This window comes from Bolinopsis microptera, chromosome 1, assembly GCF_026151205.1.
Source record: "Bolinopsis microptera isolate Bmic1 chromosome 1, MBARI_Bmic_1.0, whole genome shotgun sequence".
In the NCBI taxonomy this organism is placed as follows: domain Eukaryota; kingdom Metazoa; phylum Ctenophora; class Tentaculata; order Lobata; family Bolinopsidae; genus Bolinopsis; species Bolinopsis microptera.
In genome coordinates this window covers 7125088-7143248 of record NC_087072.1, presented here as the reverse complement: position 1 = coordinate 7143248, position 18161 = coordinate 7125088, and the positions used below count along the sequence as shown (strand labels likewise).

At 37.2% G+C, this 18161-nt stretch overlaps 3 protein-coding genes across 4 annotated transcripts; all 3 read right to left on the bottom strand.

Moving 5' to 3' along the window:
• Positions 1-2625: 2625 nt before the first annotated feature.
• Positions 2626-8300, bottom strand: LOC134826087 (ran-binding protein 9-like). 2 transcript variants are annotated; one of them, XM_063838356.1, is made up of 10 exons: positions 8296-8300; positions 8079-8211; positions 7831-7942; positions 7419-7579; positions 7072-7215; positions 6445-6930; positions 6195-6307; positions 5962-6079; positions 4129-4280; positions 2626-3973 (listed from the first exon to the last, which is right to left on the bottom strand). In XM_063838356.1, exons 2-9 carry the CDS (start codon positions 8206-8208, stop codon positions 4132-4134), a joined length of 1413 nt encoding a protein of 470 aa, XP_063694426.1. In that variant the 5' UTR covers positions 8209-8211; positions 8296-8300; the 3' UTR covers positions 2626-3973; positions 4129-4131. The 2 variants fall into 2 exon arrangements, with proteins under 2 accessions (XP_063694426.1, XP_063694425.1); XM_063838355.1 differs by lacking the exon at positions 8296-8300 and having other exon boundaries at positions 8079-8233.
• Positions 8301-8328: 28 nt separating this feature from the next.
• Positions 8329-11059, bottom strand: LOC134819226 (ADP-ribosylarginine hydrolase Tri1-like). The gene is made up of 3 exons (XM_063829041.1): positions 9831-11059; positions 9366-9568; positions 8329-9108 (listed from the first exon to the last, which is right to left on the bottom strand). The coding sequence occupies exons 1-3, from the start codon at positions 10953-10955 to the stop codon at positions 8940-8942; spliced, it is 1497 nt and encodes a 498-aa protein (XP_063685111.1). The 5' UTR covers positions 10956-11059; the 3' UTR covers positions 8329-8939.
• A 79-nt stretch (positions 11060-11138) lies between these two features.
• Positions 11139-12479, bottom strand: LOC134819232 (methylglutaconyl-CoA hydratase, mitochondrial-like). The gene is made up of 2 exons (XM_063829054.1): positions 12181-12479; positions 11139-12020 (listed from the first exon to the last, which is right to left on the bottom strand). Exons 1-2 carry the CDS (start codon positions 12473-12475, stop codon positions 11464-11466), a joined length of 852 nt encoding a protein of 283 aa, XP_063685124.1. The 5' UTR covers positions 12476-12479; the 3' UTR covers positions 11139-11463.
• Positions 12480-18161: the final 5682 nt, after the last annotated feature.

Sequence of the window (18161 nt, the reverse complement as noted above, 5' to 3'; positions counted from 1 at the left end):
AGGGTCAAATATTATAAACTTTTAAATGGTGATAAGGTAGATGAAACAAGTGATGAATATAGTTTGGGTTTACATTTGTTGGATCATGGTTTTAGACAAAGGGAAGATTTTAACAAAATTTTTAATGTGTCAATTATTGATAATTCTAGTCCTAAAACTTTGGATGTCCGTGAACATAAATATATTCAACTACTCAAGACTTTAAAACCTTTGGGAATTAACACTATACATCCTTTTGGCCTTCCATTACTCCTAACATCTTAATTTTAACTTTATAACCGTTTTAAGAGTGTTCAGATTTTTAAAGGAATTTTGGGTTTTACTAACTTTTTACAATTTCTAGGGCTTATGTCACTGAAGATGACGCCTTGCAACATGTTTGACGATAGCCTGTAGATTGATAGTTTGATCTCAGTATTTACAACAATTCATCTAGTTTGATTGATTCAAAGGGAAACAAATGCAAATTCCTCTGTTGTACAAGTATCACCTGTTAAGGGGACGGACATGCACCAAAACCGTCTATAGTTGGACCCGCGATTTGACTTCATATTATGAAAATATAGATGCATGTCCCCATAATCTCTTACTGTTTTCACTTTATCTTTCCTACTCTTACTTTATATATCCTACTTTCATTTCTCTATCTTACTTCCACTTTCTCCATGATACTTTCTCTACATGCCCCCATTTTCGAACATTAGTCTCATTTTCGATGTATATACTTCAGCTAGGACTACAAAGATTGCGAGTTGGATTAAACTAGTTTAATTTTAACCAGATAGCAAATTGCAAATATCAACCGATGAAAAGAATGAATACACAACTGAATCACAAATAGCAAATAATATGAGTCTATGACATATAAAAAACATTCAGAGAACCGACTGAAGGGATTTACGATGAAAATGCACATCACAAACAGAAAAGACTCTGTATTACAGAGTATTAAAGCAATATTACCGATAGGCTCATTCTTTTCATACTCATAGCAAGGGAAGCCCAGAAGGTTCATCAAGATTAGATGGGAGAAATGGCTATTTCTTTGAACTCCACAACTGACAACACTGACAAAACGTATCACAGAAAGTTAATGAAATTATACTAAACTCGATGAAAGGAACTGACAAATCTTTAACCCTGTCGGATGGCTAAAAGATAGGAAATGTAAAAGCCATCCTTAAAAAGAAACTAAACGACAGTTTGCTATACCCGTGGCCTAATTTACTTTTCATCATGAATAAAAATGCTAAAATACGCAGTAATGAGCTAGCCTTGTGACGCTTCTAAAATATAATGACTTTAATGGCACTCCCTCCTGGATTTATAGTAAATCAAAATGTACGGATCCCTGTCTTTAGCAGTAGAGATAGAGCAAAGTTTAGCTTACACCAAGACTCGATGAGTGAAGTATAATCACTGGGAGTCGAGAGCAAGTACTGGCGCCGAATTTTGAGCAGTTTTCACAAATACACAGTCATTACGCCAGTCTACCGAGTTTACCAACTTTACCAAGTTTAGACAAGGAGGTTGTAATTAAGCCAGTAATAAAGTCGAGGAGAGAAACTGCACTGAAGTTAATTAGACGTTTCAGTCGATCAGCAAATCAGCAACTGGTCAAATACACGTATCGAGTGCAGGAAAAGTTTCCACTAATTGATGATGTTTAGTATGTACAACTATCTCACTCGCTAACTGCAACCCTACCTTGACAGATTAAGCTGTCGTTTAATTCAACTATTATGATCTTTCCTCGATGATTGGTTCGGAACGTTTTTTTGGAATATCTTTTACAAACCCCATGATATCAAAATGAAACGAGTCGCCGAGTCGGAGACTGGCTTTATAATTATGTTTTGCTCGTCCATTGGCATTAGTAATAGTTTAGGTCATGCAACGAAAAATAAAATTTAAAAATACAATTTAAAAGGTGGTACTGGTAGGTCAGCAAACCACACAGCGGAAGATGGTGGTGTGAAGTAGAACCAGAGATAAAAATATCAGCTGTCTTCAAATGGCAGACAGAAACATTCAGATCACGTGCATCACCATGGCAACGCACGCGCCACAGATCAACCAATGATTGCACGAGACCCACAACACGTGACAGTACAGCACAGCTTTAAAATAACACCTCCTCGTACGCAGCAGAACAGAAACAAAAGATTTAGATACGGACAGCAGTTGAGAGCTGGCTATTATTGACTGGACTTGCTGCTAAATTGCTCTGTAATTGGCTTGGAACGACCACGCGACCAAAATGGGGTATTCTGATTGGTGTGCGATAAGCGGTCACCTGACCTGTCACATCCTAGCATAGTTAATTAGCTTGGTGCTCCGTAATGCCGGTATTAAAACGACACCCCGTCACTATGGCAACAAATAGCAGACGTAGCTTTGGCAACGCACTTCTGTCATTGCTGCAAGCAGCTGATGAAATCCACCGCGCCAAAAGTCATGGGATGTTTGAGGTGCTAATTGGTTATCATGTGCTAATGCTCCCCCAATTAGCAATAGACAGACCTACCACATTCAACACTACACACTTCGGATAAATGTTCACTCACGGTTATAATTTACAAAGTTCGTCATGACACGCGTATACAAATTTAAAACAAAGTGGTAAGTTGTAATAATGAAAAATGGGATATCATCACAATTTAACTTCGGTATCAAGATATATCCACTGTGAAAAAGGCTTATCTCGTATGTAAATGGTGCTTCAATCTTACTACAACTTCATAAGATTACCAAGTTGTAAAATCTGCTTCTTTGGATACGTGAACAGTATTCTACAAAGAAGTCTTTTGGACAGTTTGTCAAAAATTGTTGCGTTATTGATGTATGGTGGTTCTCAATAAAACCATTTCACAAACAATTGCACTGTCTATTTTAAGCTGACATCAAAACGTTGGGTTAAGTAACCCAGAACCTAGATCATGTGTTTTCGTTCTTCAACCAATATTCAAGAACCTTCATTTGTAATTAATATAACCTCAACAACGTGTCCGTTCATAATCAACAAATATTAAGTATACAATATATGTGTAATAATATCGAAAAACTAAATTTAAACAAACACCAGCTGCATAATATCATAAAACAATTAACGTATTTTTTGGAAAGTATGCGCCCGTTTTAAAACCTATATTAGATTAAGCTAGCCAATTATAATATGTGTGTGCATCCTTGGTTACCATCAAATCGGCATTCGTAATCGTTAAAAACGGTTATTTTTATCAGCGATTCCAGAAAACTTCGATGTCCGATATTCTGTCAAATTAGATTATAATGGTGATACCAAATTCAGGGCGTGAAATAAGATCTTCAAACATGGGCTCAGTCAGTAAAGTCGATTTCAGATAAAAAATTCCAAGATAAATATTAGAATTTAGAGAAACAGAGAAAATGTTGGCAGTTATCACAAAGTATGACGATGAAAAATCAACGCGTCGGTTTTTGCTATCAAAATAATCTCCTATCTGACTGGCCTGATTAACAGATTTCGCCTAAATTTATAAACAATTACGTCATTGGCAAATTCTCATTATTTGCTCACTTGGTATAATTGGACAAAATGTTACGAGATGTCTTTGACCACAACTAATTACTTACCGGGCAACTAAACACGGCATTTCTATATTGAATTTTTCATTTCAAATTCGAAAATGAAGTCATAAAACAGGTACGGTGTGTGACTTCAAATTTAATAGATGAAATTTATAGCATCATTTAAATAACGCTGTAATAAATTTCATACCATAAATGTTAAACGCTTATCCCGTGTTATTAATCAGATCAATACAAATTAAACAAATCACCCATTGTACTATAATACACTAATAAAGATGAATGTTTTCGATAAAACATTAAATTCACTCCTCAGTCTTTGAAGTTCTTATCTTTAATACTGTAGCTGGTCTTGTCTCATGACGGCAATTCTCTAGGATTTGGTTGTTTTGAATTGGGAACACTGAAAATACAAAATTTGTGTTAATCAGCATTTAAAGCAATTTTTAAAATTAATTTGAATCGGCAACCCAAGTTCACAATACTCGACAGTCAACATAACATCAATCAATAAAAGTAAAAGTGTTCCAATAACAGAATCAGCAATCAGGCAGTTACCTTTCATTGTGGCTTTAACGAGCACTTGAGAAACTGATCAAGTCCGCAGTAGGCGCCTGCTCCTAGTCCCTCCTCCAACATCCGTCCCACTGTGTTCTTAGTTTGGGATATGGCCATCTCCAGAGGGGGCTGTCTCGGTAAACCGTGTGATTCTGAGGAATTGTATTTGTCAGAATTACAGAAAACAACAAAGCTCAAACTATACACAATACGGTGTGTTATCACGTGGATCATATTTAATTTCATGTCACAAACTGGAACAGTGACCCTAGACAGTGACGTAGATATGACGTCTCCTTTTGTTATGAGTGCGAATGCAACACAATAAAACAAAGTAAAATGCGTCATGATCATGGTTGCATCCACTAAATCCTCTATGCAGAGGGTACGGGTGGGGTTTACGTCATCCCATCTAATTCGAAGAGGCCACATTTTCCACCGAGGGTAGCCCTCCTCTTCTATTCGGAGATATCTCGTCTCAGTGTTCGGAGAAAAGCATGATGGGCGACACTTTTCCGTCTGGCGTCAATCGGCATGCGAGTACACAGCAGGGTGCGGCATGCATGATGTATATTTTCACATCTGTTGTACTATGCGTGCAAACGATCGCATGTGGCACGCTGTGACAGAATAACCGATTATTTGTACACAGATTTCAAAGTAAACCATTCTGATTTCCGAGAAATGGGCGCGGCTGGCGCCTCGTTATATGCTACTGTTCACGAATGACTAAAACACCGCACCTCACATCATTTGTAAAGTGATAGCTAGTAACTGTGAACTAAATAAATGGTAACACCACATATTGTACAAAATAAAGTTTTTGTCACATTGGGACACAGTCGTTTAATCATGGTTCTTTACCTTGACATTTACCGAAATTCCTTTTTGAGCTATGAGACAGCCATAACTCCCACTGCGTAAAACTACTAATTATAAAACAAGAATTGCGCCCGTTGTTTCGTTTTGGCGGACGCTAGATTTCCATTTCACATTTACTATAAATTTAAGTATAAGCTCCAATCAGCTCACTTCAATTTTCATGATAATAATATTGATAAATTATGCATCAAATACGGGAAACACTTGAAATTCAGTTCAATTGCCGGAGAACTTAACTTGTATCTGTAAATCAAGAAATTATCAGCAAAGGTAAACTATACTCGTGTACACATCAATACACTACGCGTGCCATGTACAAATTGGGCGTATTACCTAATAGTAATATTATACATTATATACATGCATCATATACATTATAACACAGTCGCGCCGCGCATTCATAGATCACAGGCTATCTATACATCACATCTCCGCAACCAATCCTCGATCGCGCGCGCCCAACTTTTTCGTTGCATGGTAACGAACGGAAGGAAGGACACACGACATATATATTTAAACCCACCTATCTCGTTCTCCAAAATCCACGTTTTTCTGCAAAAACCTCCATTCGTAACCTTTCACTATTGCCTTTTTTCAAAAGAGTGAAAAGGAAAAAATACTATCTTATAGCGCGCACTGGGGTGTGGACCGCCATGATAGTAAACCGCCATGTAAAGTAAACTGTATCCATACCCGGAACGAGAAGAGTTTCTAGCTTCCTGGACCAGTTTGTTATTGAACAAAACTAATCCATAATGCGCGTGAGAGAAACTAATGTGCAAACGATACGCGCAACTATTTCTACATAACAATTTCTCAAAAACTAGCAATACAACATTTTAAAATTTCTATGAAGACCAAGGTTTAGGGCACGTCGACATCACATGACCCGTGACACTTTGTAAGGCGGCACATGCAAAGTATTTCGAAACTTAGTAATAAATGGATCACCTAGAATAGCGCTGTTGAGAGCCCCGCATAGCTGTTCCCTCTGGTCCGCATGTAAGAGGTATCCAATCGGCGACTGCTTGGGGTCTCTGTATGCGAGCAAACTGAATGCTTCTTGCAACTGGGTGAAAGTATAGCTTAGGTTTAAAGTGTAACAGTGGTTACAAGATATAAGGTCGCAACCTGAATTGAATTAAAAAGCCATGTTCATTCCAGAAATTTGTAAAAATATTAACCTGTCGTTTGAGATCTTCATCTTGTGTGTTTTGAGCGGCTAACTCTCGCCCAAACAGGAGGAGTTGTTCTAATGCTTGCCGGCTGGGCTGTCTTTCTCCTTCATTTATCTCTACTGATAAAACAGATATTGTCACTTAAAAGCTTAAAGTAACCACAATGCTCAAATATTGGAAAGGAAAGAATTAAACGCAACATCTCCAATCCAATAGCAAAAACAAACCATGAAACCAACATTCAACAATCAGTTACCTGGTTTCTGATCTACTTCCATCTTCTCATCAGCTTCCTCACTACCATTCATCAAACTAGCAATGCTGTAGGGGTGTGACTGCTTCTCGCTACTGTTCAAATTGTTTATCATCTCAATAAAGTTCCGTATCTGTAGCTTGAACAGCAGTGCGGGCTTGTTGCCAAGCAACGACGGATACAGCTCCTGAACGAGCGTTATAGCGTCTCCAATCAGCCCCTTCATTATGAGTTTCTGTACCCTCTGTCGGTTCTGTATCGAGGGAATATCCTCGAAAAAGTAGAGGTTTGTAGCTTTAGCAAAGTTCTCGGCAGCCCCACAATACCCGTGATGCACCATGTATCCGAACACCATTTTCTTGAGGACCGTGTCAAGGTCGTTGTTGTCGCTATGTGGCACGGGCGAACTGTGAGATTGTATTTCTCTTCTCAGTTTCGTTCTGCATTCTACCATGTAGCCTTCAATGTCAAATACAAATGGGCGGTCACCTGATAAAATAACCAGTTAATATGCCTGCCAATATAAAGGGTCGATGATATCTTTAGTCATATTTTCATTCAAAAAACATATAAATTTTGATGCTTGCCCATTGCCAAAGGTGCAGATGTTAATTGTAGTGATTTACTCACCAAAATTAGCGTCAGCAACTTCACCAGGAGTTTGTAGGCCGACTGTGGGGTATAACCCTAGCGGGACATCAAAGAATGCTACTCCAAGGTTTATACCGTTCTTGGTATAAAACACCGTCTTGTTTATCAGATTTACACAACATCCTGAGAAATTTACTTTCAATAATTTCAGAAAACAAATTATCTGATTTAGAAAGAAGAACCTAAAATCTGAGCTTTACCGACAAAGCGACAACTTGTATTATAATTGAATACAGATAAAATCCTTTCTAATTCGATCAAAAATATAGGCAGATATATATATATGTCTAATCTCTGTTAATAGTTACTATAATCGAACAGCAAACCTATGATATCGCCGGTGGTAAAGGTTGGACCGTATTTCTTTCCATTCCCACTAGAACTAAAAGAGTTACCATCGTCACCATGGTAACCGTAACTATCCTTCTCCCAGCCTGGTAATCTGTTCATGTTTACCGACTTGTCTGCTAGACCAATACCCATAAACCTGGTAACATTTTATATTTTATATCTACAGGAAGTCATTAGGTAGTTATCCAAATATTTAAAATAGAGAATTAGAATCGGTAGCAAAATAGCCCTTTTATATAATACCTTCGATATGTTTATGGCACTCGATGTTTTGAAATTTACATGGAGTCCTTATATGGAGTCCTTATATTAATATATAACATGGAGTCCTTATATTAATAGAACTCTTTAAATAATTTAAATAAAAATTTTGTATATAAGTCTCACCCGTCGCGCCCCTTGCTGATGATCTTCACTTCAAAGTAGTAAATACCACAAGCAGCAGGTATAGGATGAGTTGCCCGAACACTGGCAGCGTCTTTGTGCGTTTTACCTTGACCTTAAAAGTACAACACTGAACTTAAATCAAAATAACCGAACGAGGGCTAATAGATTAAGAGGTGCAATAAAATCGAAATACAGATCCATGAATTCTCTTTTTATTACGAGAAATCATCTCATTTAAAATCGCTCACCATTATAATGCACTCTTAGATTACATCTGGATAGCTTGATGAACTGCCATCTGTCTTTGCTGGACCATGATCGGGGGAGTTGAGACTCGGGGACGTGAGGATATAGCTTTGCTATCCTGTCATCTGACATCTCCTGATCACAAATTTATTGGTTACTTATTACCTATTCAATATTCAATATTCATAATTTACTAATTCTATATAACTTTCCTGGAACCTCAATAAATGAAATACACAAAATTATATATTAGTATATTATATGATCATTAAGTTGTACTCATTACTACATATAATTTGATTTAGACCACTGACCCAACCAAACGAATTACATTATTATATAATAATAATTCATGATTTTTGTCCTGAGTGGAAACGACATATTCTGCTATGTTTATGAATGATCTCATTGAGTAATAATTCCAGAAAAACACCATATCAACACAAGATCCAAGATATAAACATCAACTCTTTATAATCCAGATGTCATACTACATACATTGAAGTGACTGAAAATAAAATGTGAAAGAAAACTGTACATAAATGAGCAACCTTATATTATCTTATTATATAGAACCTTTATATTACAGTTAACTCGAAATAAGAATATTCAATAAAAAGTATTTTTAAAGGTTACAAGATTAAATAAAATCAAATAAAAAGACTATTTTCAAAACACAAACAATCACTAAATATCAAAAAACAAACTTTGAACATGACAAAAGGAATAAAACTGAATTATCGCCATCAATTATTAGTCAGTTAACAAAGATCGCAGCACACAGAAATCAATCCCATTTCTAACCGAACATAACTAAAACAATGTGTCAAAACAGTGCCCCTACTGAATCGTCCAAATTGGGTTCAGTTGTCCGGTAGCCTCGGGAACATCTTCATGACACGATGAGGAATCTCCGCTTCTGGATCCCATTTCATAACGCATTCCAGAGCAGATTTCGGAATGGAATTGAGTCCATAAACGGCACCTGCTATTTGGCCGGTTACTGATCCAACTGTGTCTGCGTCACCGCATCTGAAGAAGTAGCAGACTTCTAGTTATTAACAACAATCATGAGTTTACTAGCTAACATTAATGTTCTGGCAAAAATTTAAGTTTATACAATTCAACTGGTTTGTCACTTAACCTTTTATGCCAGCTGCTACTGTAATAATAGTGCTTTAATGCAAATTTATTTCCATAAGAAGAAAAAGTAAATTAATGCCACACAGTCACCACACAGCCACATGAGCCAGAAAAAAAGTAAAGTACACTCAAGATAATAGACCAACCTATTGATACAGCGGAGAACAGCTGACTCAAACGAATCTGAGTTGTACACACAGTGTAGAGCCATGGAGATATTATCACACGCATAACCCCCGACATAGCCAGGATTCACTGCTGATCTGGTGGGCGAGTATTTGTAGTTCTCATCCTTCCAGTTCCAATACTGATCTTCTGGTACTTTGTTAAACTTATCTTCTGTCCAACCCTAGAAGTAGAGGATATAATTAAGTGTGATTTAAAACGGGCATCTACAGCACACGGCCGGGGGCCAATGTGGGTATTTGATATTCTGTATCTTTAAGCTGATCGTTTTCTAATTTTTATAAGATTAGTGTGAAATAAGCGTTTTTTTAGTTTCTGTGTCTACGTTTTTAATGTTTCCATTAGATGTAAAAGGTTTAAAGTGGAGATTATTCTTCAAAGATGCATTAAAGTTATCTGGTTTAAAGAATTGAAAGTGAGCTCACCTCATGTTGTTTGCTATTAGCAATACATTTAACTGCATCTGTTATCAAATACTGCATAACTGGTTCCATATCAAGCGTGTCAAGAAACTCCTTGCCACTCTGTTTATCAAATTTAATAGCCGCAACAATAATAAAACTCAAAAGAGCAGCACACTCTGCAGACTGAACACCACTGTGAGTTGTAAAACTCTGCTTCATTGCCTCTGATACCAAATATTCAGTGTCACTGTCACGATGAAATATAGGCAGTGGACACAGTCTCATTATCGAGCCATTACCACTCATGTCTTCGTCTCCATATGGATAAAGCTGCTTCGGATTGTCTATAAACGTCTTTAGTGAATATGAAATCTGACCACCCAGTCCCACTGATCTACCTGTCCGTGTTGGATTCCCTCTATTCCCTGTATCATGTCTAAATGCGTTGTTGTAGCCCAAATACCACCACATGACAAAGCGCTTCCTCAGGTCAAGACAATCAACATGGCCATGAGTTAGTAAGTTGTCAGCAAGACAAAGTCCCATGCTTGCATCGTCTGTATACTGTCCAGCTTTTAGTCCAAATCTGTTCAACACTCCGGGTGCTTTAAAGTTGGTTTCGTCGAATGCTCGAATGATTGTTTTTTCGTATTGAACTGGAACAAATTCCAGGCAATGCCCCCAGGAGTCCCCTATCAACATCCCGTATAAACTACCGAGACATGCCTCTAAATCATTTATTTGTTCATAAATGGAGCCCTTGAAATTAAGAATTGTTTCATTGCCTCCCCAGTAACTGCTATCACCAGGAGGAAATATTGAGTAATCTATACAAGTAGGGCTGGGAGCATATGAAGCTTTAGAAATTTCTCCTGCCCTCTCAATCTCATCTTTCAATTCACCAGCTTTCAGTGATGGAGTATTTTCCTTGACAAGCGGTTTAAACTTCTTCCCTTTGTCAATACTTTTTATTTTTAATTTGATTCCATCTGATATATCTCTGTTGCAATCAGCAAACGGATCATTTGCGTCCGCGTCCGCTGGTGATTTTGATGATGTTTGGCCCATTCTCTGAACTATGATTATAAGGGCTTTTAATTTACAATAGACATTTTTCGCTCTTCTTAAAATTACATTATACGACATGATCCAGAAAGTTCTCCTAAAATATTCTGTATATGACGTCAGGATTCAAGAGTCCAAGACATGTACTAATTACTTTATTTTATTACACCATTAAATTATTACCTGGTGTAAATCATTTGAAACAAGTTTGAGGGAATTTTAACTAGATTAGTCCTATAAGATATCAAGTAAAGGAAACATCTATATAATATACATATAAATCATTGATATAAAAATTTTTTTATCATGGTAATGCAATCACACAAGATCAAGCTCAGCGTACATATAATGTACTTCCTTAATTGAAAAAATGAAGAAACCACAATTTCTTTGTGGTTTTGAGGGATCACAGCCTTTGAAACATAATTGCGGTTCTTTGTCATATCACAAACGTTATTTAATAAATTACTAAAACCTCTGTACCACATTATAAATCAAATTATTAAATAGATTGGTAAACATTTTTGAAGACAGATTAGATTTATTTTACAAACACAAACTTAGTAGATATCCTAATGTTTTAGATGATTCATTCTCCTTTGAAATTAGGTTTACGTTTCTCTCTGAAAGCCATCAAAGCTTCAATCCTATCTGTAGTAGGAATGACACCCAAATAAGCCTCATGTTCAATCTCTAACCCAGCTCTGATAGGCCCTGCCTCAAAACCTTCAGTGATGGCTTTCTTAGCCATCCTTAATGCTACTGGACCTCTTTCCTGGAGTAAAGAGGCCATTTCCAGAGACTTAACAAATGCTGCATTTCCCTCTTCATTCTGATCTACACAGGCATTGACCAGTCCAATCCTTTCTGCTTCTTCTCCAAAAACATCCCTTCCAGTAAATATAAGCTCCTTTGCTTTAGGAACTCCAACAACCCTAGGGAGGCGCTGAGTTCCACCTCCACCAGGAATTATTGCCAATTTTGTTTCTGACAGTGCCATCTTGGCTGTGGTACTGCAGATTCGTATGTCAGTACCAAGTGCAAGCTCCAGTCCTCCACCCATAGCGACACCATCAATTGCACAAATCACTGGCATAGGTAACTCATACATATCTTGGATCATCAGCCGAAATGTTCTCACCATACCTGAGAGAAAGGATAAATTTCAGAGAGGTACTATTGCATTTAATTGTCATATTGTGATCTTTTAGGTGGAAGGTTGGTTTAACATGAATTGTTCACGAAATGGTTAAAACGTTTTTATCATTCACATGTAAACCTTTAAAATCAAAATGCTGATATTTACCTGGGACATCCTCTTCCTTGATAAACAGACGCTCTTTTAAGTCTGCCCCAGCACAGAATATCTTAGGTGAAGTACTGTAGAGAATAACTCCTTGGAGACTTTTCTTTGACTTTATTTCAGCTAATGCCTCTCGAAGTTGTGCACCTAGTGACAAACTTACAGCATTTACAGGAGGCCTATTCAAACCTAGAAGAGCTATTCCTGGGTTGGACTCTGGGTAAGTCAGAAGAATTTCATTGCTTGATGAAGATAAGAGTCTCCGTGAAGTTTGCTGGATCAGTCTTCCCATAAACATGGCTGAAAAAGCATGGTTGATACTTAACTAATTACAACAATAAACATCATCTAAATTTATTGAGTATGTATGGTATAGTAAGTATCACTATGTTTACACTACACTGCTGTGTGGATGTACTGAAAGGTTACCATACGATAATACTCAATTCAGTGGTGTAACGAAGGGCCCCTGCCAACCCCGCTTTGCAGGAGGGGGCACCAAATCATTGTTTGAAAGAACTGACTTGATCTTTTGGCAAGGCCCCTCTTCATTTAACCATCAATCACGGTATGCCCTCGGCCACTTGGCCCTTGTTCTTCATAGGAATGGAATATTTTTACCTGGTCTATTCAGCCCAAACCCTAACTGTACACCATCATGTAAGGCTTCGTCTCATTTGTTAATGGAAAAAAATGGACAGCAAATATGAGACACCACTATCAGAAGTCTCTTATAACCTCATCCCTGCCCCTATGATGGAGTAGATGTGTATATATCTGATTGTTGATATTTAATATTATATAATATTGGTAACTATTTGTTAATGGAAATTACTAATGATATATAACAAAATTGTATGCTCCATTTCATGGTCATATTACAATCTTTGACAAGTTAACCTCTGATTCATTTTTCTAATAGGTTTTGTGTACTTTTAAAGAAGAAATTGGGCAAAATCTCCTCCTTAGTCGGATAGTCCTTTTTAACCCATAATAACGATTTATTGTCATCGCCAAACCCTTCATAATCGAGAACTGAATAATAAAATGGCAACCAAACAATTGGCAACAAAGATCAGAGCGATATCTCAAAGACGCAAGGTAAGATTTCGGTCCGGTTTTTTTTCTTTTTGTTCGTCTCCAGCAGCTCTGATCAAATCTGTGAAAACTGGAAAAAAAGAATTTTAACCCCCCCCCCCCCCCCCCCCTTTGGCCTTAACTAACCGTGTTGATAATGATGGTTTTAGATTTTGTATGATGTAAGTATTTTAATGTGAAGCATTTACTCCTCCCCCTCAGCAAGACAGTTAGATTAAAAAAAGAAAAATTTCAAACAATATACTAATAATATAACAATTACCCTATATAAAAATTCAATATAAATGCAATAGAAAACTACATAAAAGAGCTATGACTGTTGTTCTCAAAAGGTCAAATCTTACTCTCTTCCTAATAAATATCATTGCCTCACTATATCGTTGGCCTGATTTCCTAGAAAGTTTTTCCGCTAATTTCTTAAAGAACTTATTAGCTTCCCTTCCCATACCCCCAGTGGTTGATAGGACTATCGGTGTAAACGTCCCATGTTCCACTTCTACAATCCTTTTATTGTATAAATTCTTTTTCTGTCTCTCGTGGCTATTGTACATAGTGGTTGGAGATCCTAGGTGACAATCTCTCAGCTACACTCTACCAAGTTGACGAAAGCAGAATACCAAGCTTTCATGTCTTAACAATGTCACTGAGAAAGTACTTCCTTTGGAAAGAAAATAAGTCACACGGAACCAGAATGATAGACCTAACGCAGCAACATTTCAAGGATCTGGCCTATTACACTCAGGCAGACATAATGAGCTACAAAAATAAGATCTGGATTGACAGCATCGAAACAAATCTGCAATGCAGAACTGTCAGTAACAACAAGGAGACCAAGATACTTGGTGTGATCACAAAGATCAAAAACAGTGGGCTGCTCCTAGACAAAAACAACTTCTTATTCGGGCACAACACGAGTAAAAATCTGGACAGCCGAATAATGGACTACATTCACGGCAGCTCACCACTCTTTGCGAATATCCAAAAGATCATGGGTGGTGACAGTGGTGAGGCCTGTCGTTTCTGCAACAGCTTCGATGATTCTCCTGTACACCAGCTCCTATTGTGTCTGGAGGTGCAAGACACCAGTTACCTGCAGCTAAAAGAAGAGCTGGGTGGGGCTGACTCACATTCCTATCTAGATGAAGTGTTAACAAAAAGCAGCACACAAAAAGCATTCATTAGAAGAGTCGAATTTCTTTGGGGACAAAATGATGCTCTCCAGGATTTATCCAACTAAACTAGAAAGATCATAAAATAAAGACTCTGCAAACATCTCAGAGAAATAATACCACCGTAAAGATTAAAGACTAAAGAGGGAGGATCCTGGACCCCGAAATCCACCACTTTTCTGTACTTTCAGAGGTACCAATGTGGCAGGAAACCAGGGCTCATGCTGCCGCTGAGCTAAAGCAGTAGAGGGGATGGCGGCTTCTCTAGGATCTAACACGTCCTGAAGCAGACCAACACTATGTCCCAACGCACTGGTGTTGGGATGTCTGCCCCCGGTGCCTGTCCGGGTCAATAAAGCAGTCAAGCATCATGTATGTTATGTTGAGCATTCTCAACCAACAAATGTGGGAACTCCCACAAAACACCAAAACAGATCTAAAGAGACACTTAACAACATTGGAAAAATAGACTACAATTTGTTTATATAATTTATAAAGCGTATATTATTGCCCACGTTAAGGGGCCTGTTAATAATTTATTAAATTATTAGCTATTTTAGATTTAATAATAATAATAAAAAATCCTAGAGCCTTATTGGAAGGAGCTTGAGCATGAAATACTCTTACATCTAAAAATGCCCTTTCCAATGGGTTCAACACTCCTAGCACTAACATCTAATCTAGCTCCATCTGCTTTGTTGGCCCCTGCAGGAAGTTCTCTCCCGTTGACAGGAATGAGGAGAGGTTCAGTGGTAACATCTTTACAGCCAGCAGTTTCTAAAAGCTCTGCTATCACATCCCTCAATGAGTTGTGGCGAAGAGATACATATCCACCCCTTTAGCATATTAATGAGTGGTTAATTGAGTTGTCACCTCCACATACACATGTTACTTTGCAGGAATACTCGTACTCTAGATCAGACATCAAACTGAGATCGTATATGGACACGTTCATTTGAGTTTGAGGATATTGGTAAACAAAAATAATAGCGTTTTTGACGATAGTGGCTTAATTTTGACATCTATTAACCTAGCACGTTCAGAAGTTCTGAACATTAGCCACGTAACCCATAATCCCATATGCACCGCTCAGAAAGAAAATCTATTGTTGTTAGGCACTATAATGTTTCAAATGTCACATTTTGTGTGACTTAGTTAACTGCAGTTGTCTAATTATCATTCCTTGGTCTGAAATATAATAAATTAGGTCTATCTAACAATTATGATACAACATTGGTTAATGGGCACGGATCGAACGGTTACAAGGCAATATTTGGGTAACTTTGTCACACTCATGATACCATACCTCTATTCTACTGTGAGGTGTCCTAAAAACCCTTTCAACTCATTATTTTATGGTTGCTCTACCAAGCATAGCCCTAAAATATGTTGTTTTGAATAATTAGCTAATACAGGCACTTGGTTATTGGGAAATGAGGTTAATTCTGTCACAATATATGAAATTTAAAATTTTGGGCGAATAATTTATATCTGATTTTGGTTTGAAAGGCGGGAAAATTTTATATGATGACAATGTAGTTGATGCAAGTTACGATCAGTTGATGTTTACATTGTCACAAAAAATTATACGAAATCGTAAATAGATTAAAAACAATGATTATAGAATGAAATAGTCTCTTATAATAACTCTTATAATAACTGATGTGACAAAGTAAACATGTCTTGCCCCTATTTTGAAGATCTATATTCTATACCTCTATTAGAATATTGTCCAGAACATCAGAGCTTAAGTTTAACAATTTTAGGTTAAATTTGTCAAAGTCACTAAAAATGTGACAAAATTAACTTTTCATGCCCCAACAATTTCAAGATAGTGTGTAAAAATTAGCATAGGCTGCTTTATTACCTATATAAATCAATCCAAACTACAAAAAATATATGTTAATGTGATGACGATTACCTAACTCTTATAATAACTGATGTGACAAAGTAAACATGTCTTGCCCCTATTTTGAAGAACTATACTTCTATTAAAATACTATGTAACTTTATCATCAAAAAAATTTCGATAAACTAGTTATTTTGCCAGCAAGGAGCTAACAGAGTTATAATAATTTTTTGTGACGAAATTACCCTATTTTTGACCATGTAGCGGTAGTTTAATTGTGACACTGTTAATATATTACCACCTGATAATGATTTATGTGACTGGTGCATGGTACTAGCAGTGTTGTTTGATCCATAGTACGTATAATATAAGGGGTTTAAGCTGGTATATCATTATTTGTTCAATTTCACACATGTTCAGATATTATCAAGATTGTGTGACAAAGTAAGCTTGGTTGTGCCTTCTGTGTTTTAATTCCTTACGACTATATGATATAATAACAATTCCCAGCACTTCCAGGCCATCAAATAAACTTACACTACTCAGCATTGCTTATCAGGGTGCCCTAAACATTCATCACATATTTTCTTTAATGTGTGACAGAGTAAACCTGAATGCACCATCTAACGAAAAAAGTCGTCAAATATGTAGGTAATGGTCATATGTACCCATCCAATCAACTGGACACTCAAAAATTTGGTCAAAAACGGCAGCAAGGGGTCCATATTTACTCCGTCACATGTTTATAGTGTGACAATGTAACCATTTCCGTGCCGGCCGTATTTAAGCGATATCTTATCACCTGATTAAGATATCCTTATGTGACAAAGTTAGCCTAGAGGATGAGACGATTATCCTAACCATCAAGGGTTTAAGTAATTTCATAGTGTGACAAAGTCAACTACACTGTGCCTTTTAATAGGGTCCCTTATATTTACCAATATCCTCAAACTCAAATGAACGTGTCCATATACCAAGACCCCCTTCTTTGACTGGTAATGCAAAGAGTTTTCTACTGGTTTGGTCGGTTCGAAACGACCTGTCCAATATTGCTGGTATAAAGGATTCTTGAATTTTGTATTCTAATCTCCTGAGGTGTTGACTGATACCAGGTGTTGTTCGACATACAAGACAGTTAGATTAAAAAATTAATTAAAAAAATATTTAAAAAAAAGAAAAAAAAAGGGGGGACCCCCAACCCATGTAGCTGATACACCTCACAGCAAGTAGACCAAAGTGGCTCTTGCTTGTGAAAGGTGTATCAACTACCCGCCGAGGCGGTGGGTTGGGAGTCCCCCCTGGGATCATTTCGTCCGTAAAATTTTACACATTATAAAAGCTACAATAAATTATCTATAAGATTTACATAAACAAACTTAAGAGACCTCAAAGCTCGTCTTCTGAGGAATGAGATTGAAGGATACGTCATCCAGTCCAAGGTGCTGGGCTTTTTGTCTTCCTCTGATTCCCCTGAGTGCTATGAGTGTGCTTCGTAGCAGACAGTTAGATTGTAGATTAATGATAATAATTGTCAAATGACGTTATCTTACTTATAATTCAGAGAATTCTTTTTGTCTGTCTGCCTGTGCGACCGCCCACGTGCAAAACAAACTAAAAATATGAACTTGCGTAGTAACCATGGTAACGAGGGTTGTTACACGCACGTGCACGTGCAAAGATTGTCAAATGTTAAAACGGCATTTTTTATCGGTTTTGTTGATATTACGTTGTGTTTAGTGCGAGCAACATTTTAATTGGCTGTATAATCAATAATATTTTGACGCGATTTAAACTTTAACGGGTGATACTCGTAAAATATCTGTTCCATATATAGGACCGTCGACGAGTCCAACTCGGCGCGCGTCCTG

Bases quoted from the DNA above. Each gene is read 5' to 3' on its own strand.
- LOC134826087 (XM_063838356.1), bottom strand. From the start codon at position 8,208: ATGTCAGATGACAGGATAGCAAAGCTATATCCTCACGTCCCCGAGTCT. The intron at 6,308-6,444 runs GTAACTGATTGT...CTGTTTTATCAG, and splicing joins GGAAGTAGATCAGAAACCAG to TAGAGATAAATGAAGGAGAA. The intron at 4,281-5,961 runs GTGATCCATTTA...ACAATTCCTCAG, and splicing joins TCTCAACAGCGCTATTCTAG to AATCACACGGTTTACCGAGA.
- LOC134819226 (XM_063829041.1), bottom strand. From the start codon at position 10,955: ATGTCGTATAATGTAATTTTAAGAAGAGCGAAAAATGTCTATTGTAAA. The intron at 9,569-9,830 runs GTGAGCTCACTT...CTCTACTTCTAG, and splicing joins CTAATAGCAAACAACATGAG to GGTTGGACAGAAGATAAGTT. The intron at 9,109-9,365 runs GTTGGTCTATTA...CTACTTCTTCAG, and splicing joins GTTCTCCGCTGTATCAATAG to ATGCGGTGACGCAGACACAG.
- LOC134819232 (XM_063829054.1), bottom strand. From the start codon at position 12,475: ATGTTTATGGGAAGACTGATCCAGCAAACTTCACGGAGACTCTTATCT. The intron at 12,021-12,180 runs GTAAATATCAGC...CCTTTCTCTCAG, and splicing joins CAAGGAAGAGGATGTCCCAG to GTATGGTGAGAACATTTCGG.